At 44.6% G+C, this 19,522-nt stretch overlaps 1 protein-coding gene across 2 annotated transcripts in view; it reads right to left on the reverse strand.

Annotated features, from left to right (window-relative positions):
• Positions 1-19,522, reverse strand: part of POU6F2 (POU class 6 homeobox 2) — a 450,607-nt gene that overhangs the window by 20,026 nt on the left and 411,059 nt on the right. For both annotated transcript variants that reach the window (XM_068549950.1, XM_068549952.1), the window contains one exon: positions 2,450-2,656. In XM_068549950.1, coding sequence (XP_068406051.1) covers positions 2,450-2,656 — 207 coding nt within the window. The remainder of the gene's footprint in view (positions 1-2,449; positions 2,657-19,522) is intronic.

Genomic DNA, 19,522 nt, shown 5'->3' on the forward strand with positions numbered 1-19,522 from the left:
TTTCTTGGTTAGGTCCTTCTGGATCGAGACTGTACTACCCCAAATCTAGAGCTGTCATCTTATGTAACAGCAATGGTCTATCACCCACACACCCTCCTTAGAAATTCAAGGTGAGAGTGAGAGCTACTTTGTATTAAATGTTGTGGATCTCTAAATAATCCTCACCTTCTTGGCAATTTACAACTTGGCTTTGCTGACAGAAAATAGTTTTTAGCAGATTGTACGAAAAGAGGCTGATCTTCTCATTTCCGCCCCCAGAGATAATTTTGAACATAAGTTTGAACAGACGGAACTAGGGATTAAAAAGCCAGTGAAACATGGAGAATCTTGCCTTATTTGGGAGAACTATTTATTGATTCATTTATTGGCCACGCGACATGCGGGATCTTAGTTCCCCGACTAGGGATCGAACCTGCACCCCCTGCATTGGGAGCGTGGAGTCTTAACCACTGGACCGCCAGGGAAGTCCCTTGGGGGAACTATTTAGAAGGTAGAGAATACAATGGAATCTTGTAAATAGTAAAAGAAAGAAAATAGCTGAGAGACGGGGGCAAGGGGTGGGGGTGGAAGTCCTCACGATACATTCGCCAGGGACTGTCCCACTGCCTGCGAGGAAGCTGACGAAGAAGAGGGAGGTGGGGACCTTGGCTCCCCAGGCAGTGGTTTAGATTCAGAGCGAGAACCAGCAGGAGTAAGAGAGGCCTCTCAACTGCTGTGTGAGGTAGGTGCTGGCATTTCCCCATTTTACAGATGAGAAAACCGAGGCACAAAGATGATGTGTAATGTGTTCAAGATCACACAGGGACAAAGCCCATCCTTTTCAGTTTGAATATGAAGCCCCTTCCATGACTGTCCTCAGACTCCCTCTATGTTCAATCACAGGAACCTTCCTTCTGTTTCTCAACACTCCGTCCTCCTTCACGTTTCCCTGCCTCCGTGCCTGCTGGTCCCACTGTCTGGAATGTTGTTGACCCATCATTCACCTGGTTGACTCCTACTCGTCCATCAAGACTCAGTTCCAAATCATTTTCTCTGTGAGGACTCAAAACTCTCTGGAGAAAGTTGGTCACTCCCATCTCTGTGATGATACTAAACTTTGTGCACACCTGTCCTGTTACAGGACATTCTGGTTTACTTATTTATTTGCTTATTTGTTTATTTACTTACTTATTTATGGCCGTGCTGCATGGCTTATGGGATCTTAGTTCCCCTACCAGGGATCGAACCCGGGCCCCCTGCAGTGGAAGCACGGAGTCCTAACCACTGGACTCCCAGGGAGGTCCCAGGACATTGTTTTATTGCACAGTGGGACTGTGCTCATGTATCTTTGTCCTCTACAGGACTACAAGCTCCTTAAGACCAGAAAGCATCACTCTTTTACCCCTGTTTCTTATTAAGCAGGGGCCTGCTGTAGAGTGGGTTATCAAAAAAGGTTTGTTGAATTAATCAGAAGTTCCATGAGGTCAGGGACCATGTCTCTCTTCTTCAGGGCTGTGTACCCAGCCTCTAGTATAACATACAGGAAAGTGCTTGATTGATATTTGAATGGAAAAAATGAACTGGATTGTCATAGTTTTAATGAAATTCTACCAGTTGGAACTTCCTATTTTTCATTCCCTAATTTTTTTTTTAAAGATAAAATAATTATTTTATCGTTTATTTTTTTTTTAATTAATTAATTTATTTATTTTTGGCTGCGTTGGGCCTTCACTGCTGCGCGCGGGCTTTCTCTAGTTGCAGCGAGCGGGGGCTAGTCTTCGTTGTGGTGCGCGGGCTTCTCATTGCAGTGGTTTCTCTTGTTCCGGAGCACGGGCTCTAGGCTTCAGTAGCTGTGGCACGTGGGCTCAGCCGTTGTGGCCTGCGGGCTCTAGAGCACAGGCTCAGTAGTTGCGGCGCACAGGCTTAGTTGCTCCGCGACACGTGGGATCCTCCTGGACCAGGGCTCGAACCCGTGTCCCCTGCATTGGCAGGCGGATTCTCAACCACTGCGCCACCAGGGAAGCCCCCATTCCCTAACGTGTAGGCAGCACTCTCAGAAGCATCAGGTTGGGATCGCTTGGTGTTTAATACTTCTTTTTTTTTTTCCATTTACAGTTAAGACTTAAGTGGTCTTGGTTTCTTCTTGACAACTTTTAAAATTGAAAGTTAAGTATCAGCTAAGCAGAGACAAATAAGAACACATATCTATTGAATTTTAGGCCATTGTCTCTGTTACAATTGAATATATTCATATTTGTAGATTAGCAGCTATTTAATACTTATCACCCATATCCACTAAGAGTGAAGAATAAAGCTACTTGCTTTTTTATAAGTATTGATATGTTAGGATTAGTGGGATTAAATATTTTCTAATTTAAAAATGACTTTCCATTGACTGAGCCCAAACAGAAGAAGGGCGGTCAGGAGAGGTGCCCAGGTAGCCACGGCTGCCTGGACATGGAGCCCTTACCTGCTGACCGGGCTTGATGGGGGAGAGCGTGATGCCCTGGGTGTTGATCACTGGCAGGACCTGGTTCCCGATGACCGTGGCGATGATCTGGCCCTGGGCGTTGGTCAGGAGCTGGGGGGTGATCGGCTGCACCTGAAGGCCCTGAGTGCCGCTTGCTGCTTGGCTCGATGGCCCCGGATTCGGCATCAGAGGAATGGTCCCAATAATCTGCAAGAGACAGGCCCACAGGTGAGGTTCCGGGCTCTGTTCAGGGTCTGCACATGCACCTGAAGACCGCTCATGCCCTGGCCTCTATCAGAGGCTCCCCGAGAGCCAATTCATAATCCTTGAACAGATCTGGAGATGCGGGTGTGGAAGAAAGTGGCAGAGGATGAGCATCTGAGGGAGAGAGAAACACACATGGACCGAGTGCGTGGAGGGAAGGGGAAAATATCATATAAAAATAAGATCACGGATTAACAGATACACACTACTATATATAAAATAATCAACAAGGACCTACTGTGCAGCACAGGGAACTCTACTCAACCCTGTGTAATAACCTATCTGGGAAAAGAATCTGAAAAAGAATAGATATATGTATATGTATATGAGTCACTTTGCTGTACACTTGAATCTAGCACAACACTATAAATCAACTATACTCTAATATAAAATAAAAATAAAAAATAAAATAAAATCAAGCATCAGTGAGGGCAGAAACAGTGAGGGTGAATGCTGCCAGGGCAGCACAGATACCTGCTCTGCCTCAGAAGCAGATGGAGGGTGGACTCCTGACGCACTGAAGGCCCTCGTCTGGCTGGGGAGCCGCACGCCTTCCCCACAGGGCTGCTCACACACAGTGCGCTCCCTGACATCCTCTCCTTTGCTCGGGTCTCCCCTGCTCCCTCCACCCCTCCTTCCCTTCCCCGACATCCTGCTCCTCTCTCAAGGTCGGGGGCCAGCGCCCTGACACCCCAGCAGGACGAGGGTGCCCCAGCAGCACCCTGGTGCTGACAGTGGTTGAGGGCCCGGGTCCCGGAGTCAGGGACACAGGAGTGCATTCCCAGCGCTGCCACCTCCTCTGCAGCATTGTCAAGGAGCCTAAGCTTTCTGAAGGCTGGAGAGAACTGGGGTCATAAACGAATATTTGAAACTCAAAATAGAGGTGAAATGACTACCAAGGGCTGAAAATTTTTTAAAAGTGCATTTTATTTTTTATTTATTTAGTCTTTAAAATAGATTTAATTACATTAATTAATTTATTTATTTTTGGCTGCGTTGGGTGTTTGTTGCTGTGCACGCGCTTTCTCTAGTTGCGGCGAGCAGGGGCTACTCTTCGTTGTGGTGCGTGGGCTTCCCATTGCGGTGGTTTCTCTTGTTGCAGAGCACGGGCTCTAGGTGCATGGGCTTCAGTAGTTGTAGCACGGGGGCTCAGTAGTTGTGGCTCGCGGGCTCTAGAATGCAGGCTCAGTAGCTATGGCGCACCGGCTTAGTGGCTCTGCGGCATGTGGGATCTTCCCGGACCGGGGCTCGAACCTGTGTCCCCTGCATTGGCAGGCGGATTCTTAACCACTGTGCCACCAGGGAAGTCCTAAAAGTGCATTTTAAATGATGTGTTTTAAACTGGCCCCAAAGGTTAGAGGACCGAGGCTTCTCTGGCAGGTGGGGGAAGGCTGTTCTTTGCATCTGGTAGCCTCTGTCTTCCGTAAAGGGGTGGTGTGGCGCAGCACAGCAGAGGCCTGGCTGGATCCAATCACCGTGTTAAGGAGAAAGGGAGCATGAGCAGAGGCGTCTATGAGATCTGGAAACACTGACCACATTCGTAGACCACATTTGTCCCCGTCCACTGACAGGGACAAATCTAATCTGTAAGCTTGCTTTGGGTTAGGGAGAAAAACAAAAATCTGATCTGTAAACAAAGAAACTATGATCTCCGTTTCCCGACGTCATGGACTCTCCTGGGGAAAGCTGTGGAGCTCGGGTTGGACGCTTTCCCTCCAGGTACCACAGGATGGTCACACAGCCCTGCCCTGCTGCTCGTCTTCCAGGGCTGCTTCCCAGATGTGAGCTGTGGTGACTCGGCCTAGGGGCCACCGCGACACATTAATAATACTGCCTTAGGAAGTGCTGTCATGGATACGGTTTCCATTCATTCCACATTCTCACAACAGCTCAGTCCTGTGGGCCCTAGTCCTGACCCTTGTTAGTTGACAAGACAGTGGAGGGTCAGGGAGGAGTTTGCAAGTGGCAGAGCTGGAGGCCAGGTCTGGCCCCCCACGTGCTCACTTTCTAAATGTCACCTGGCTCCTACCACAGGGAGGATACGGGAGGGCACCTGCTCTTAGGAAAGGCCCTGCATCCTGTTCCCAATTTCCCACCGGACGATCAGCTGCTTGTAGACTAAGTTTATAAACGATGCCGTTTTCTATGCCCACAGTACCCCAAGCAGGGCTTTGAACGCAGTTTCTCAATAACTGTCTTTGGAAGGAACGGTTTCTGGACTCAGCTGTCCCTTGGACTCCAGATACAACTGGCACCGCAGAGGACCTGCGAGACCACAGGACTCAGTGCCAAAGATCAGGATGGAGAGACGCCCTCCTCCTCGCTTGGCAGGCCATGTTTCTACCACAAAAGCCCCTGTGGGAGGGCGCTAATGAAGGAGCTGTGCGAATATCTAGTCTCCATGGCAGTTGTCAAAGGCTGCCGATAGAGGTCAAGTAATTACGCGAGAGTGGTCAGCGGTCCCGCAGGGAGTCTGCAGCTCCGCTGTCTCGCTGAGCAAGCCTGCGCTGTCCCCCCAGCAGCACTGGCCGTGAGCGTGTCCCATCCGTGCTGGCAAGGTCAGGAGGAGTCCACATCAATAGATCAGGGCGCGTTAAGTACTCTATTGATGAGTGGTCTTGCATTAAGCACCCCAGGATTCAAAGGCTGTTCCTATGACCCCACAGGCAACGGCGGGGAGGCCTGGGGAGCAGGCTCCTTGTCCTGCTCTGAGGCTGGCTACTTCCGCTTTCCTCACTTGCACCATGAAGTGGACAACCCCCCTTGCCCCCAGTGCACTGTGAAAGCTCAGCGGCTGACCCATCGCCTCTGGCTTCCTCGTGTCTTGGGCCTGGGAAGCCCTGCTCCACCTGATTGGCCCCAGTTGAAAGCCTACGGAAAGAAGCCAGCTTCATTTAGGTGGCAGGGTTGCGGGTTCTATTTTAGGCAGGATGTCAGTGTGTTTAGCCTGGGAGAAGGCTTCAGAGGGAGGCAAGGCACCTGACAGCCACAGAACACACCGTGATGCAGGCGCGGCTTTCTGCACCTGAGAAGACTGACACGAGTCGGCGCTCACCTGGCGGTAATGAGAGGCTCTGCCTGCATCCTGGGTGGAGAGAAGAAGAAAGGCAAATGCGAACATCTTACCAGCCTCTTCCCCGGGTGCAGCCTCACTTGCCAGTACTGCACGGTGACATTGCTAAAACATGGTGCCACTTTTTGTCCCCCCCCCGCCCCTTCGTTCCTCTCTTCTTTCCTGGGCCCTAGCATCACTTACAGAGGGTAGGACAGTGCTAGTGTCAGAGCCAGAGGGACCTGCAACGGCCTGACGGAGGGAACACTTTCATAGGAAGGTTGTGCCTGCGAGGTGGCATGGCAGGGAAGGGTGGTTCTCAAGTCAGGAAGGCTTCCGTGAAGTTGAGCGTTTTTCATTTTTGTTCCTCTTTCAGGGGAGTTGGGATCATCATCTCAGCGTGTCAAACACGTGGCAGTGCTTTGCGGGGAATTTTCTAATATTCCCCAATGCCTTACAACTCGCTCATTTTCATTTGTTCCCATGCATCCAAGTGTGGAGACAGTCACACACTGCGTTGTTGAAAACTTGTCAGATGTGCCAATTTTGCTTAGGCGGCTCCGATTCCTTTCAGCGCTTCCATAGCTCGCACGGAAACTCCTCCTCGGACTCTGACTTCCAAGAAGGAAATGAGAGGAATCCAGGCAGCAAAGCGGGAGGCTCTTTGACCTGAGAAACTCAGATTTTAAATGAAAGGCCTTTCGGTATTCAAGGGAAATATTTGCATCTACACATGTTGCAACTAAAATCAGGAAATCAAAACTGAGGTTTGAAAAGGTGATTTGAGGGCAAAGATAGAAAGAGGCCGCTTTTAAAACGCTGGTAGTTCTGGGACTAGCTTTTGGGGTTTGATTTTCCGGTTCCCAGAGGCAGGGATTTACTGCAAGGAGACGTCATGATGGAAGGGCATGTCACTGAGCAAACAAGGCCACTAGGCTGGGACTCCGGATGCAGGCATTGGACACACAAGACAAATGCCAGCTCTCCTGAGATGCTGAGGACTCTGGCAGAGCAGTCTGGTACCTGCAGACCCTTCTCTATGTAAGGCACCAGGAAGATCCAACTGCGGCAGGGGAGGGGGAGATAAGACAGGCACATTACATGCAAAGATTCTAACAATCCAATGGAGAAATGATATACACCAAACGAGTGGCAAGGACTATCTGATAAAAATCTCTCTACTCACGTGGTCAGTGCTCAGAAAAATACTGGGAACGAATGAGTGATTTCAGAGGAAGAAAGATGAAGATGGATGGCTTGGAAGACTTCATAGAAGAAATGGGGGCAGAACACAGGTCTTGGAGGTTAGGTGAGGATTTGGCAAGACAGAGGATCCATTCCAAACAAGAGGTGAGAAACATGGCGGTGGTGAGTTAACGAGTTTGCATGCAAAAGAGGGTTCAGACATTGGGCAAGTGACAGGTCAGCCTGGAAGGGTCAAATTCCCTCCAGGCAAGAGATTCCGATGAATGGTTTTTGAGGTGGGGCGTGGGGAAGGGTACTGCAATGGAGCTCTTTCGGCTGGGAATGTGACCATGTGGCGAGAATGGACTAGAGTGTCGAGAGACTACAGACCAGGAGATCAGTCACTAGGATGCTACTGTAGTCACCCAAGTGTGAAGCAAAAGGCTTCAATGCATCCTTCATACAGGGGTTGCTTGACTCGTTGCCTTCCACTTCAATTCAAAAAGCATGGCCTATTTTATGCCTAGGTTGCAACATCAGAAAATTTTGAGTCAAGTTACTGCCCCATCAATCCCACAGCAAATAGCACAGGCATCGTTTGCAATGATCCCCTCTGTCTTCGCCCTGACTCCGAGGGTAATGATTCATCTCTGATGAATGCTTTAACCAGGACGATGGTATTGTAATGATAACTTGTGACCTAAAAGAGTTCCGGCCTCTCTGACAGGGGACTTATTTGGTTGTTGCAGTTCATGTTCACTTGTCTCTTTGCTTATAGGAGTTAAGAGCATAAACTGCAATGGAGAATAAAGTCTGTGTTGTAAGAGAAACTAAAAACAATCACTAAAATGATTACTAGTGTTCATTAGCACGTCTCCCTATTTCCATAAGAATGGAGGTGGCTTATGTTACGTATCAGTGTGCTATCGTTATTCAGTAGTAGTTATAATTTAACCCACCATAAAGACTACCTTGTGATTGTGGCAACCCCCAGCGATTCAGAGCCACGAAACGCCTTGGGTTACCATGTGATCGTTACGATGCCCTTATGGACCCCAGTCTAGTTGAGGTATTCAGTAGGGACGAATTATGACTGATGGAGGTGAACGGGTGCTGAATTTATTCACTGTTGGCACGTAGGTGTCATCAGCAGCAGTTGAGGGTGGTATCACAGAAGCCCAGGGCAACCAGACAAGTTGTCTGATGCGCCACATGTCGTAATAGCCTATGACATGCTGTTAAAACTCTGCCACGGAGAATGCGATTACAGATGTCAATGTGACAAGTAATTCTGTTGCACGTATCTTTAAGAAAAGGAAACCTGTCAATGCTGGAAATCGGTGACTTTGCAGGGCTTTCAGTCCATCAGCTGAGACGATTCTTTGCCCAATATCTGTGTAACCTCAACACTTTTTGGTCAAGAGGCTTTTGTTCACACGGGGCATTACTGTGTCCATTCTCGAACATAGAGCTTCTAGCATCTGAGAGCTGAGGAGCTGCTGGTGAACCATCACCAGTCTCCTTCCCCTTGCTTTCTGGTCTGGTCACAGTCACCGTTCTCTCTTCCTCCAAGGGATGATTTTTGTCTTCTTTATATAATACGTTCGTTTCGGTCTCATGGGCTCCCAGGTTTAAGGTTAAACTCACGTAGAGTTACGTTGGCAGCTCTGATTAGGATGTTGATCCAGGAAGAGTAGGAGAATGCAACCATTTCCCAAACAAAATTTATTTTTGTGACATGCAATCTAGTGCCTTCTTGCACATAGCTGCATCCAAGATGGGCAACAAGAGAAGTGTGAATATTTAGAGGGTTTCTATTGGAGAACCTGAACCAGAGATAGTAAAGGCATGAGGATAAGCAGATGAAAGAGAGTTTAATTAGAGGAAGACACTCAACAAAGGACAAACAATCTTGCAGGCAACACCAATCAATTGGCCATGGCTTCCTGGAGCTCGGGAGGTTCGAGGTTCAGGAAGAAACAGTGCCTTGATTGATTAATAATATCTGGCAAGGGTATAGGCATAGGAAATGGTGGTGTGTCTGAAGGTGGCATAACTAAAGGCCAGGACATGAGACAAATTATCTTAGACCTACTGGCAAGAAATGGATGACGCACAATTTCTTAATGAGTAACTGTGAGAAAGAGCTTTTTACAGCATGTGTTTTAATGCTTATTTTATGGGTATAGATAGGTATTCCACCTCTGAGAATACCTACCTGCTCGATGTTTCTCACTGTCAGTTAGAATTAAGATCCCTCTACTATTTGGCTTCAACTTTAGAAACACACTCACAGACAAGAGTAAAGAATTGGAGGTGTCATGAACTTTAAAATGTCACTTTGACTCACATTATGAGAAGGAAAATCTGCATGAAAACTGATGTTGTAAAAACAGCAATAACAAAGTAAAAAATCCTCTCCCCTAAAAGCTTCTTAAAAGCCATTAAAGGGGGGGCTTCCCTGGTGGCGCAGTGGTTGAGAATCTGCCTGCCAATGCAGGGGACACGGGTTCGAGCCCTGGTCTGGGAAGATCCCACATGCCACGGAGCAACTGGGCCCGTGAGCCACAATTACTGAGCCTGCGCGTCTGGAGCCTGTGCTCCGCAACAAGAGAGGCCGCGATAGTGAGAGGCCCGCGCACCGCGATGAAGAATGGCCCCCGCTTGCCGCAACTAGAGAAAAGCCCTTGCACAGAAACGAAGACCCAACACAGCCATAAATAAATAAATAAATAAATAAATAAATAAAAGCCATTAAAGGTAATTTTTCTTAATAATGTTTAAGAGATAAACATACAGAGAGAGAGAGGAAAAAATTTCCCCACTGGCTGGGTTCAAGTCTAGGCTTTGCCACTGACTAGTGGGGAATTGCTGGTGAATGATTTCACCTCTTAGAACCTCAGTCTGCTCATCAATAAAATGGGAACAATAATGCACACTTTACAAGGTTATTGTGCAGACTAATTAACATAGGCAAAGCACCCAACACGGTGCTCTAACAATCAAAGAGGTATTCCATAAATGTTCATAACTTCGTTTTTCTTACATGCTTTAGTGGTAATTCCTGGGCTTTTGCACTAAGTAGCAAAAAAGCTTTTTTGAATTTTTCTGGATGTTATAATTTCACTATGAAAAGACTTTACCCTGAAGAACAGAAAACAGTAGTTGACCATGAAAAATAATTGAATCTTTCTTGTCTAGTCACAGAATGCAAAGTTGGGAATTTTGGTGGAGGCACCAAGATTCAATAGGTGCTTCGTTCCAAAGGAGGGACTAGATCTTCATGCTTTTACCGAAGACATTTCTGAAAACCAGTTAGATAATCCCAGAACTCAGGCGCTCATGGTGAGGGTAGATAAAGATAAGTTTTGAAATTCTGTGTGTCTTCCTGACTCTCAGGGATGGGGCATGGGATGCTTTCTCCTCTCCTCAACATTAATGAAAGTGTTTGAATAAGTATTGTCTTCTCAGTTTGGGGTATATACACCCGAAGAATCTAGAGGTGAGAAGCAGTGGCTTTAAGAGCTGACAGGGGAGGAGAGAAAAAGGCAGGGAGAGGAAGAAGGGGAAGAAGAGAGAGAGAGGAAACGGAGCTTCAGTGCATTGGCACTAGCCACGCTCCCAATGATAAGTGAGATGCATGTGTTTCCCTGGACTCATTGCCATGGGTAGGAGCCGTTTAAAATCCTTGTCCCAGAGGACCCCCTGAGCCATGGGCACTGGGACAGCATCACGGAGACAGCCCTGTGGAGTGGACTTGGAGCAACCAAGCCCTGAGAGGGGGGTGGGCAGCTGGAGGATGTGGCCCTGGAAGGTCCCAGCGGGGCCTGGGAAGACCTCATGAGCGTGCCCCCGAGAGCTGGCTTGAGCCATCTGTCGGCCCAGAGAGCAGAAGCCATCGTGCTCGGCAAAATGGGGCCATTCTTACCCCCCATCTGTCCTCTCCCCACCTCAACCTGACCTGTCAGAAACAGAGTCTGCAGGCTGAGGAAAGGAGAGTCATTCCAATAGGGGAAGAAAGAGGGACTGGGTTACCCTTTTCCACGGTGGCAATAGCAGGAAGGAGGCCCAGCTGGGGCCGCTGGTGGTGGGGAAATTTGTTAGTTTCCAAGTCTGATTTTTGTCAGGGGACTGGGCATCTTATCTGCAACGTGACGTGACCGCAGGAGACTGTATTCCTGGAAAAGCAGTCATGGGGTAAGATCCCCCGCTTTCATCCAGGGGGAGGGGAGGGCCTAGGGCCACCAGGAAGGTTGAAAGGGACAGTGGGAGCCTCTGCTGATGGTCCCCCAACTAACACTTCTGTCCTCTTTCCCCACTTATATGGGAAGGGGGTTGATAATCATAGATTGCTGCATAAAGGAGTTTAAACTTATGTCTCCCAGTCTCCCACTCCTTTGGGCTAACTCGCCACTGTATGTGCAAGGGAAGTCAAATGCGACCCATTCATTTTTAAATTTAAACATTTTGGGCCTATATTTAAGTAACTTGGCTAAAGTAAACGTGACCTCATTTGTGAATATTAGTATTTTCTAAGCCACTGCTATCTCTTGATTTTAAAAGCAGGTACAAATGGGGACTGTCTTGACCTTAATTATTAAGGTCAGTCAATAACACTAAAAAAGGAGATCTTGTGCATCACACTGTCACGACTTTGTTAACTAAGGATGCTTGAAAAATAGAGGAGAAAGGGAAGCAAGAGGAGGACAGGAGGAAAAGAGAGGAGAGAATTTAACAAGCTACCAGAGGTAAGAGAATTCAAAATTGTGAGCAGAATATGCATTTTCCCATAAACTATGAATTTGGTTTATTTCTGAGAAGTAGGAGCTGCTGCTATTTTTACCACTGATTGTTGACGTTTCCGGACTTAAAAATGGATACTACTGAAATGCCTTAGTCGCTGAAGTTCTTCTGAAGCTTTTGAAAACCTGACAAATCTAACAGGGAAAGCCGGTGCACGCCAAAGGAGAAAATAGTGAACGATACCTAGGAGAAGGTAGGTCAGCAGGGTCAGGACCATTTCAACGTGGTCGTTTGACAGTTATGTTAGCAAGATTATCCTCATTAGTAATCAGCAGTATTTCCAAGGTATAGTGACGATGTGCTGTTATGGGTCTCCATTTCCTCTCTCATCTTCAATGAAACCCAAGACTCACCCCAAATTCCCAAACACACTGTGAAAACAGTCCTGTTTAACTGTTGAGAAAGAAAAAAAATCTAACATGTATGCCTTTGTTTTCCACTTACAAATGACGAGGCAGGCGTGAAAGGATTCTACTAGATCTCAGTGATGTAAGATGGGACGAATAATGTCAATTCCAAAGGTGTTTTACAGGAACAATTTGCTTATGGAGCACAGGCTGAACCCTAGTTATGCAGCCCATTAGCCGTAAACATCGTGGAAGGAACTCCACATCTCAGGGAACTGACAGGCCTCCCAGGCAAGGGTCAACTCAACGATACAATGATCATTTTTACTGGACCTGAATCTTTCTCGAGTCCTTTGGCAAAATGAAGTTAGCAGCTGTAGCAGCCCTGTTCTGAACAGTTGACAGTTCCTACTACAACAATACTACAACTGAATCTGGCAAACTCAACACTCTAGAGGGGCGTGCTTTTTATTTGTTTTGTTTTGTTTGTTTTAATTTAAAATTTTAAGATGCATCATATCTGTTCTTAAATATTTTACTGTATTTGTGAGATGTGCTAGTTTCTCTTTTGTTTGGGTTCCCACTCAAGTGTTAACAAAAGCTTTGATCCAGAGTATAATCAAAAGATTAAATTAAATGTATACAAGCTGACATTACACGGAGATGAGAAAGAAGTGAGGAGGCATCGTAACTGCCCGCGTGGCTTATTCCTGGAGTTGCTGGTGGACAGGGATTGGTGCCCAGGAAATGAATCCTCTTCTTAAACACAGTATAGGGACCCACCATCAACACAAATTTTAAAATTATATCTGAGTTATATATTTACTACACTGAGAAGCATACTGGCAAGCTTTGGATTATTTAGGGGTTCTTGATTTCTCTATGGCATTGTTTTTCCTTTACTGCTCTGCTTACTTTTTATGCAACTAGAAGGTGGGATGAGGAAGACAGAGAGGGGAGACTAAATTTAGCTACATGTTAGCTCAAGGTTTCACTGGGCATGATGTTGGAACCAAAGGTTGACTGGCTTCATCTGTGATTGGAAAGAAATACTCAGTGATGCAAAGAGGTTCTCCCAGCAAAACTCAAGTAAGCAAGACTCTCACCGCGAATGCAATTCTCCTTGGGCAAAGGAAGTGGAATTTGGAGAGATCTTTCTGGAAATGGACAGAGAGCTTGCCACTTTCTGCTATGCCTGTCTTCTCCTTGGAAATGTATTGCAAATGGTTAGCATATACCCAAAGGCTTGGAGTATGTGAGTTTGGTTGTTTATACAAATATTAATACTTTGCATATTAAAAGTATGCCTATGTGAATGGATAATACAGACATATTGGCAGAATTTTCGATGCAATTTTCTAGCAAAAGGGAAAAAAAAAACCTACCTCCAACTTTGTCTGGAAAAGGTAGGCAACTGTCTAAACCTATCTGCTTTATTCTGAATGGTTTAAAATTAGGCGTGTTGTTTTATTTGTGCATTTACTCATGTAGAAATTGATCACTTACATGCTCACTCACCCACCACTCACTCAGCAAATCCCAGTGCCCAGCACTGGGCCGCACCACGTTGCTCTCATTCCTACTGTAGAAGACTGGGGAATTATCCAGCTATCTGAATCCATGAAAATCCTTTCTTTTGCATTAATAGGAGCATTCTGTATATCTCGTCAAATATGGCACCAGCAACCTGCTAGTGAAAAAGAAAGCCTAGGCTCCCAGTAGTGAAGACGGTCGAGATGGCAGAAGTTTACAGAAAACTAAAACCCCTGCTTTTGACAGGAGTCCTGTCTGCTCTTTTCTCCTCCAGGGAAACTGCTGTAATTGTCAGTGACTTGAGGGAATCTCCCGAGGTCCCTCCTTCTGAGGACTGACTGCATACTCAGATGTGCCATTGGACGGCTGAATTCACCCTTCATTGAAATAGGTTCTTAAATTCTCCTGAAAAGTGTTAGTTTTTAAAAATGATTTTTGAAGAAGACAAATATTATTAAAATTTGATTGCTGCATTCTATTTACTGAGGGCCCATTATGTGCCAGGCACTGTCCTAGATTTGGGGAGTCTGAGAAATATCTGACAATCTTAAATTTTGTTTTTAAATAACTTTGATCGTGAAAAAGAAGATAGCTAAAAGGCCTAATAAGGGCTGGGTTATTTATGGTGGAGGGCGGTAGGGGGGAAGAAAATCCCTTGGGACATCTGGTCCCCAAGAACACAATTGAAACTGCCTGCTTCCCACGGCAGAGTAGAAATGACAGGCACACAGTGGGGAATGCCCTTCAGTTTTCACAGAACAATGCTCCTCCTCAGCAACCACATTACAGTCAACCTCTGCCATCTTGATTCCGCCACAAGGATCCATGTGAATTCACTGCAGGCTTCCACCATGCTCTCAAAGTTCCCCACTTTATCTGTGACTACATTATGATTTTCCTATCTCGAGTCCTAATTGGAATAAAAAAAAATGTATATTTCAGTCTGTAATCATTTATGACAGGAACAAGTGTGACATCTCACACAAAAGCAAATGCCTTCAAGCCATCATGGCTTTGGTTTCAACTTGTAGCTTCTCATGTTATTTTCAATGGGAAGAAATGAAAATGCTTATAAATATGATCTAATACTTCAATTTCCAAATCTATTCAGAGATTTTACATTGTCATTATAATATTCATTATATTTGTCCAGTAGGATGTTCCATGTGTCAGAAAACAAATTCTTAAGGAGTTCGAACTGGAAACATTTCTTTTCATCATCCCTTTTCTCTATTCCCCAACGACTACAAATTAAACTATGAGTTCTTTTTCATTTTCTTTGCAGCTGTCAACACTGTGGAATTGCTAAAACATTTTCTTTTTCCCTGCAAGAGAGAATCACAACTGTGGTGAAGCCATCATTTTGCAGAGAGACAAACATTATAAGCCTTTACAAGGCTTTGCCTAAGACTTTAAGTTTTGATGCCAGCAAAAAAATACCTAGAATGTGGGGAAGTATTTCTGCTTTTGCCTGTTGATGCCAGATTAAGTGACTAAATCAGATTAAAGTTATTTATTGCTTGGGAGCACACTTTTTAGTTTGACTCAGCTTTGGTCCTTAGAAGCTTTAGTAAACGTTCCTAAATGGAGCCCTGGACCTATGAACTGTTTATTATATGTTTCTTCCCAAATGAGAAAAAAAAAGAGCCACAGCAATGATAGCAAAAAACCTAAATCAGGGACCAGTGATCTCCACTATCCCTAATTCTTTGGAGCAGTGGGACGTGGTGAAGTTAAGACTCTGTGTTCCCAACGCAGGGGGCACAGGTTCAATCCCTGGTCAGGGAACTAAGATCCCACATGCCGCAGGGTGTGGCCAAAAAAAAAAAAAAAAAAAAAAAAAAGAAAGCGCTTCACGGAATTCGGGTTTTTTGAGCACAAGCCACTGTTCTCCTTGCTTGGCCCTGCAATAAACCTTTCTCTGCTCCGAAAACCAAAAAGCAAAAAGCAAAAAGAAAGCACAGCATGCATGTAGCATCACCTACTGCTGTGAGCGCATTCAGGCTGTAAAGCTGAATTTAAATTAGTATAAACAACAAGCCTCTAAGAAAAGGGGTTGGGGCGGGGGGAAGGGGGTGAGGGAATGAAGCCGCGCCAGGTGTCATTAAAGAGGCATCTGCTTATTACCACCCAGTCTCGTGAGTCCAGGATGATTCATAGGCTTTTTGTGAAGAGAGTATCTATTGTGACAAAATTAAATGTATTTTGATACTTGCATGCAATATTTATCTACCTGGTCAATCAGAAAAAAAGTTGTCCTCATCACTCTACCATGTATGACTTTTTCAATTTCCTCTTAGTAATGTTGTTTTTTAATGTTCTTTAGGGTGAGACCACTGAATTTCTCGTTTGTCATGACAAAGACCATAACTCATTAGAATTATGCTGATGAGTCTTTCTCATAAAATTGCATCCTCATTTTCATGGTGACCAATCTTCACTCTTACCCCTAACCATCAGGCAGGTTTTTTTTAAGCTTTTTCAAAAAAATTTATTTATTTTATTTTATTTATTTTTGGCTGTGCTGGGTCTTCGTTGCGGTGCGCGGGCTTTCTCTAGTTGCGGCGAGCAGGGGCTACTCTTCGTTGCGGTGCGGGGGCTTCTCATTGCGGTGGCTTCTCTTGTTGAGGAGCATGGGTTCTAGGCACGTGGGCTTCAGTAGTTGTGGCTCGCGGGCTCAGTAGTTGTGGCGCACGGGCTTAGTTGCTCCGCGGCATGTGGGATCTTCCTGGACCAGGGATCGATCCCGTGTCCCCTGCATTGGCAGGCGGATTCTTAACCACTGCACCATGAGGGAAGCCCCATCAGGCAGGTTTTGATAGATGTTAGTAAAGAGGGCCACTGTAGTCTTCCAGTTGTGGTTTTTCATAGTTTTCTGGTTCCTATTTTAAATGTCCCTCAAAGTATATGCATATTATATATATACAATATAATATGTATATATAATATATAAATATACACGTATAATATATGTGACATGTATTTATATTTATCTAGTACTTCAAATTTGGTACTGGGAAAATGTTAATTTATCATGACAAATAAACCACTAATATAATGATTTTCCAACTGTCCTGTTCTAAGCTCAACAACTCAAAATTTATGCCAATAGTATGAAGTTTGGAATTTTTAATTACAAAGCTTTTTTTTTGATTTGGACCATTTTTAAAGTCCTTATTAAATCTGCTATAATACTGCTTCTGTTTTTTTATGTTTTGGTTTTTTGGCCACAAGGCATGTGGGATCTTAGCTCCCTGATCAGGGATCAAACCCACACCCTCTGCATTGGAAGGCGAAGTCTTAACCACTGGACTGCCAGGGAAGTCCCTCAAAGCTATTTTTGAAGTACAGCCTTATCAGGAATATGTTTCACAGTCATGCCAGATGAATTCATTCATATATATTGTTAAATCATGTAGAAGTTGGCAAAAGGATACTTACATTGAAGAACAATGGAGATATTTAAGTCATAAAACAATTAACTTAATCCACAACTCAGAATTAAAAAATAATCTGTTTAACTTCTCTAAAAAATTTGGGACATTTCTAGCAATGTTTATGGTATCAGATTTGGTTTCTGAGAAGGATTCTTTCCTTTTTTTTTTTTTCCCCACATCTTTATTGGAGTATAAATGCTTTACAATGTTGTGTCAGCTTCTGCTGTATAACAAAGTAAATCAGCTATATGTATGCATATATCCCCATTTCCCCTCCCTCTTGAGTCTCCCTCCCACCCCTCTCTGTGGTCACAAAGCACCGAGCAGGTTCTTTCTTAATACTTTCTGATTCCTCTAGGTTTGGACTGCAGGAACAAGTCTAAATGTGTAAAACCATCGACATTATCCCCATTTCTAATGTGTTATCTTCATGTGAGCTGAGAAGGAGCAGAAACTCTACTTTTTAATATTTTAAAATGTATATGATTTTGTGATCTCAAAAAGATCAAAATGAGTTCTCAGAATTCTGAGTAGCATGCCATGTTACTCCCTTCTGTGTTCACCTAAGTAACTTGTATATCACCTTTTCTTTTTTTAAAATAAGAGACCTTTTATTTTTTGGCCACGTTGAGCAGCTTGCAGGATCTTAGTTCCCTGACCAGGGATTGAACTCGTGCCCTTGGCAGCGAAAGCTCCAAGTCCTAACCACTGGATCACCAGGGAATTCGCTGTATATTACCTTTTAAACGTAAATGATTTAAGTATCTTTTTTCTTAAGGATGTCAATTATTATATTAAAAAAAACTTAAGTCTGTCTTTTATAACCAGTGATACTGAGAGGATCCTCACATTAAAATCCAAATTTCAACTTGCAATCAAATCCTCAAATTCTGTGTGAATTTAAAACAGATTTTTGTTTTCCTAGCCGTACATATCACTAAATCTCTTCCTTATGGTTGTCTGGGAGAGCTTGCTAACATCACCTGGAGATTTACTGAAGGTGGACTGAAATGTTTTTATTCTAGAGCATCAGAGGAAATCAACAGTAGTTTAATGAACCTTGCAGGTAAAACCCCTGTGGCCCTGCTTTTTGATTAAATAAAGTACAACACTTTGTTATAAGGAAAAGTGGATGCTGTCACGTCCTCAGCCACGTAGTCATGATATAGAGGCAAGCTAGACATCACTTAGCCTTCTGTGGCTGATAATCTGGAGAAAACAAGTAGTCTGCTTACCCTGTTACTAATAGTGTGAGCAGCGGACTGAAAATCATCAAACTGGCCCTCTCTGCATGCTGGGGTGACCACGGGTTTCAAAACCCAGGTGGTCAAGAGAGCAAGGAAGGGGCAGGGTTCCCCTGGTATGCGCTATGTACCTGGCACGGTGCCAAGATTTCACATCCTTTACTGCTTTTCCTCCTGACAACAAGCCTGAAATGTTAGTATAGTAGTTTCAAAAACTGAAGAAAGTAAAATAGACCAACGCCGTTTTCATTAGATACAGTAATGCTAGATGGCATTATGCTTAAAAGCATTTCCACATAAAACTTCGATATACTAAATAGACCCTACTTTGGATCAGCCACCCTAAGTAGATTAAAATACATCCAGGTGGGGAGAGCATGATATTTATGGAATGACAACTATGCGGCAGAGAGGATAGTGGGCACTTAGACATGTGACGCTGAAAGCAGCTGCCCTCAGAGGAAAGCAGTGCTTTGAAGCAGCCAGATCTGGGCTCAAATCCAGGCTCTTTCACTTTTTTCCTAACTCTGTGGCCCTGGGAAGCTGGTTAACTTTTCTGAACCTCTATTTCCTCAGCTGTAAATTAGAGATAATAGTGAAAGATCATTGTGGGAATGAAATGAAATGATGAATTTATGCAGCATGCTTATGAATAGTATATTAGCTTATATGAAATACTCTATATTCATTCAGTCCACAGATTATATTACTATGTTTATGCTTACTATGGGCTCTTTCAGCCACTGGGATACATCAGGGAACAAAACAAAAAGTTTTCAATTATTATTAGAGCACAGTGAATAAGAGTGATCTCTGATATCAGACAACACTGGGTTTGAATCCTGACATTTCCAGCTGGGTGATCTTGGAAGTTTCTTAATCTGTACAATGGGGATAAACTATATTCCATGGTTGTGGTCATCATGAAATGAAACAATATACTGAATGCTAAAACAAAAGATACCAATTAACTTATATACAAAACAGGGACTTCCCTAGCGGTCTGGTGGTTAAGACTCTGCGCTCCCAACGCAGGGGGCACAGGTTCGATCTCTGGTCGGGGAACTAAGATCCCGCAAGCTGCGCATGGTGCTGCCTAAAACGTTAAATAAATAAACACAAATTTAAAAAAAACCAGAAATAGACCCACAGACATAGATAACAAACTTATGGTTACCAGAGGGGAAAGGGGAGGGTGAGGGATAAGT

This window comes from Eschrichtius robustus, chromosome 8, assembly GCF_028021215.1.
Source record: "Eschrichtius robustus isolate mEscRob2 chromosome 8, mEscRob2.pri, whole genome shotgun sequence".
NCBI lineage: Eukaryota > Metazoa > Chordata > Mammalia > Artiodactyla > Eschrichtiidae > Eschrichtius > Eschrichtius robustus.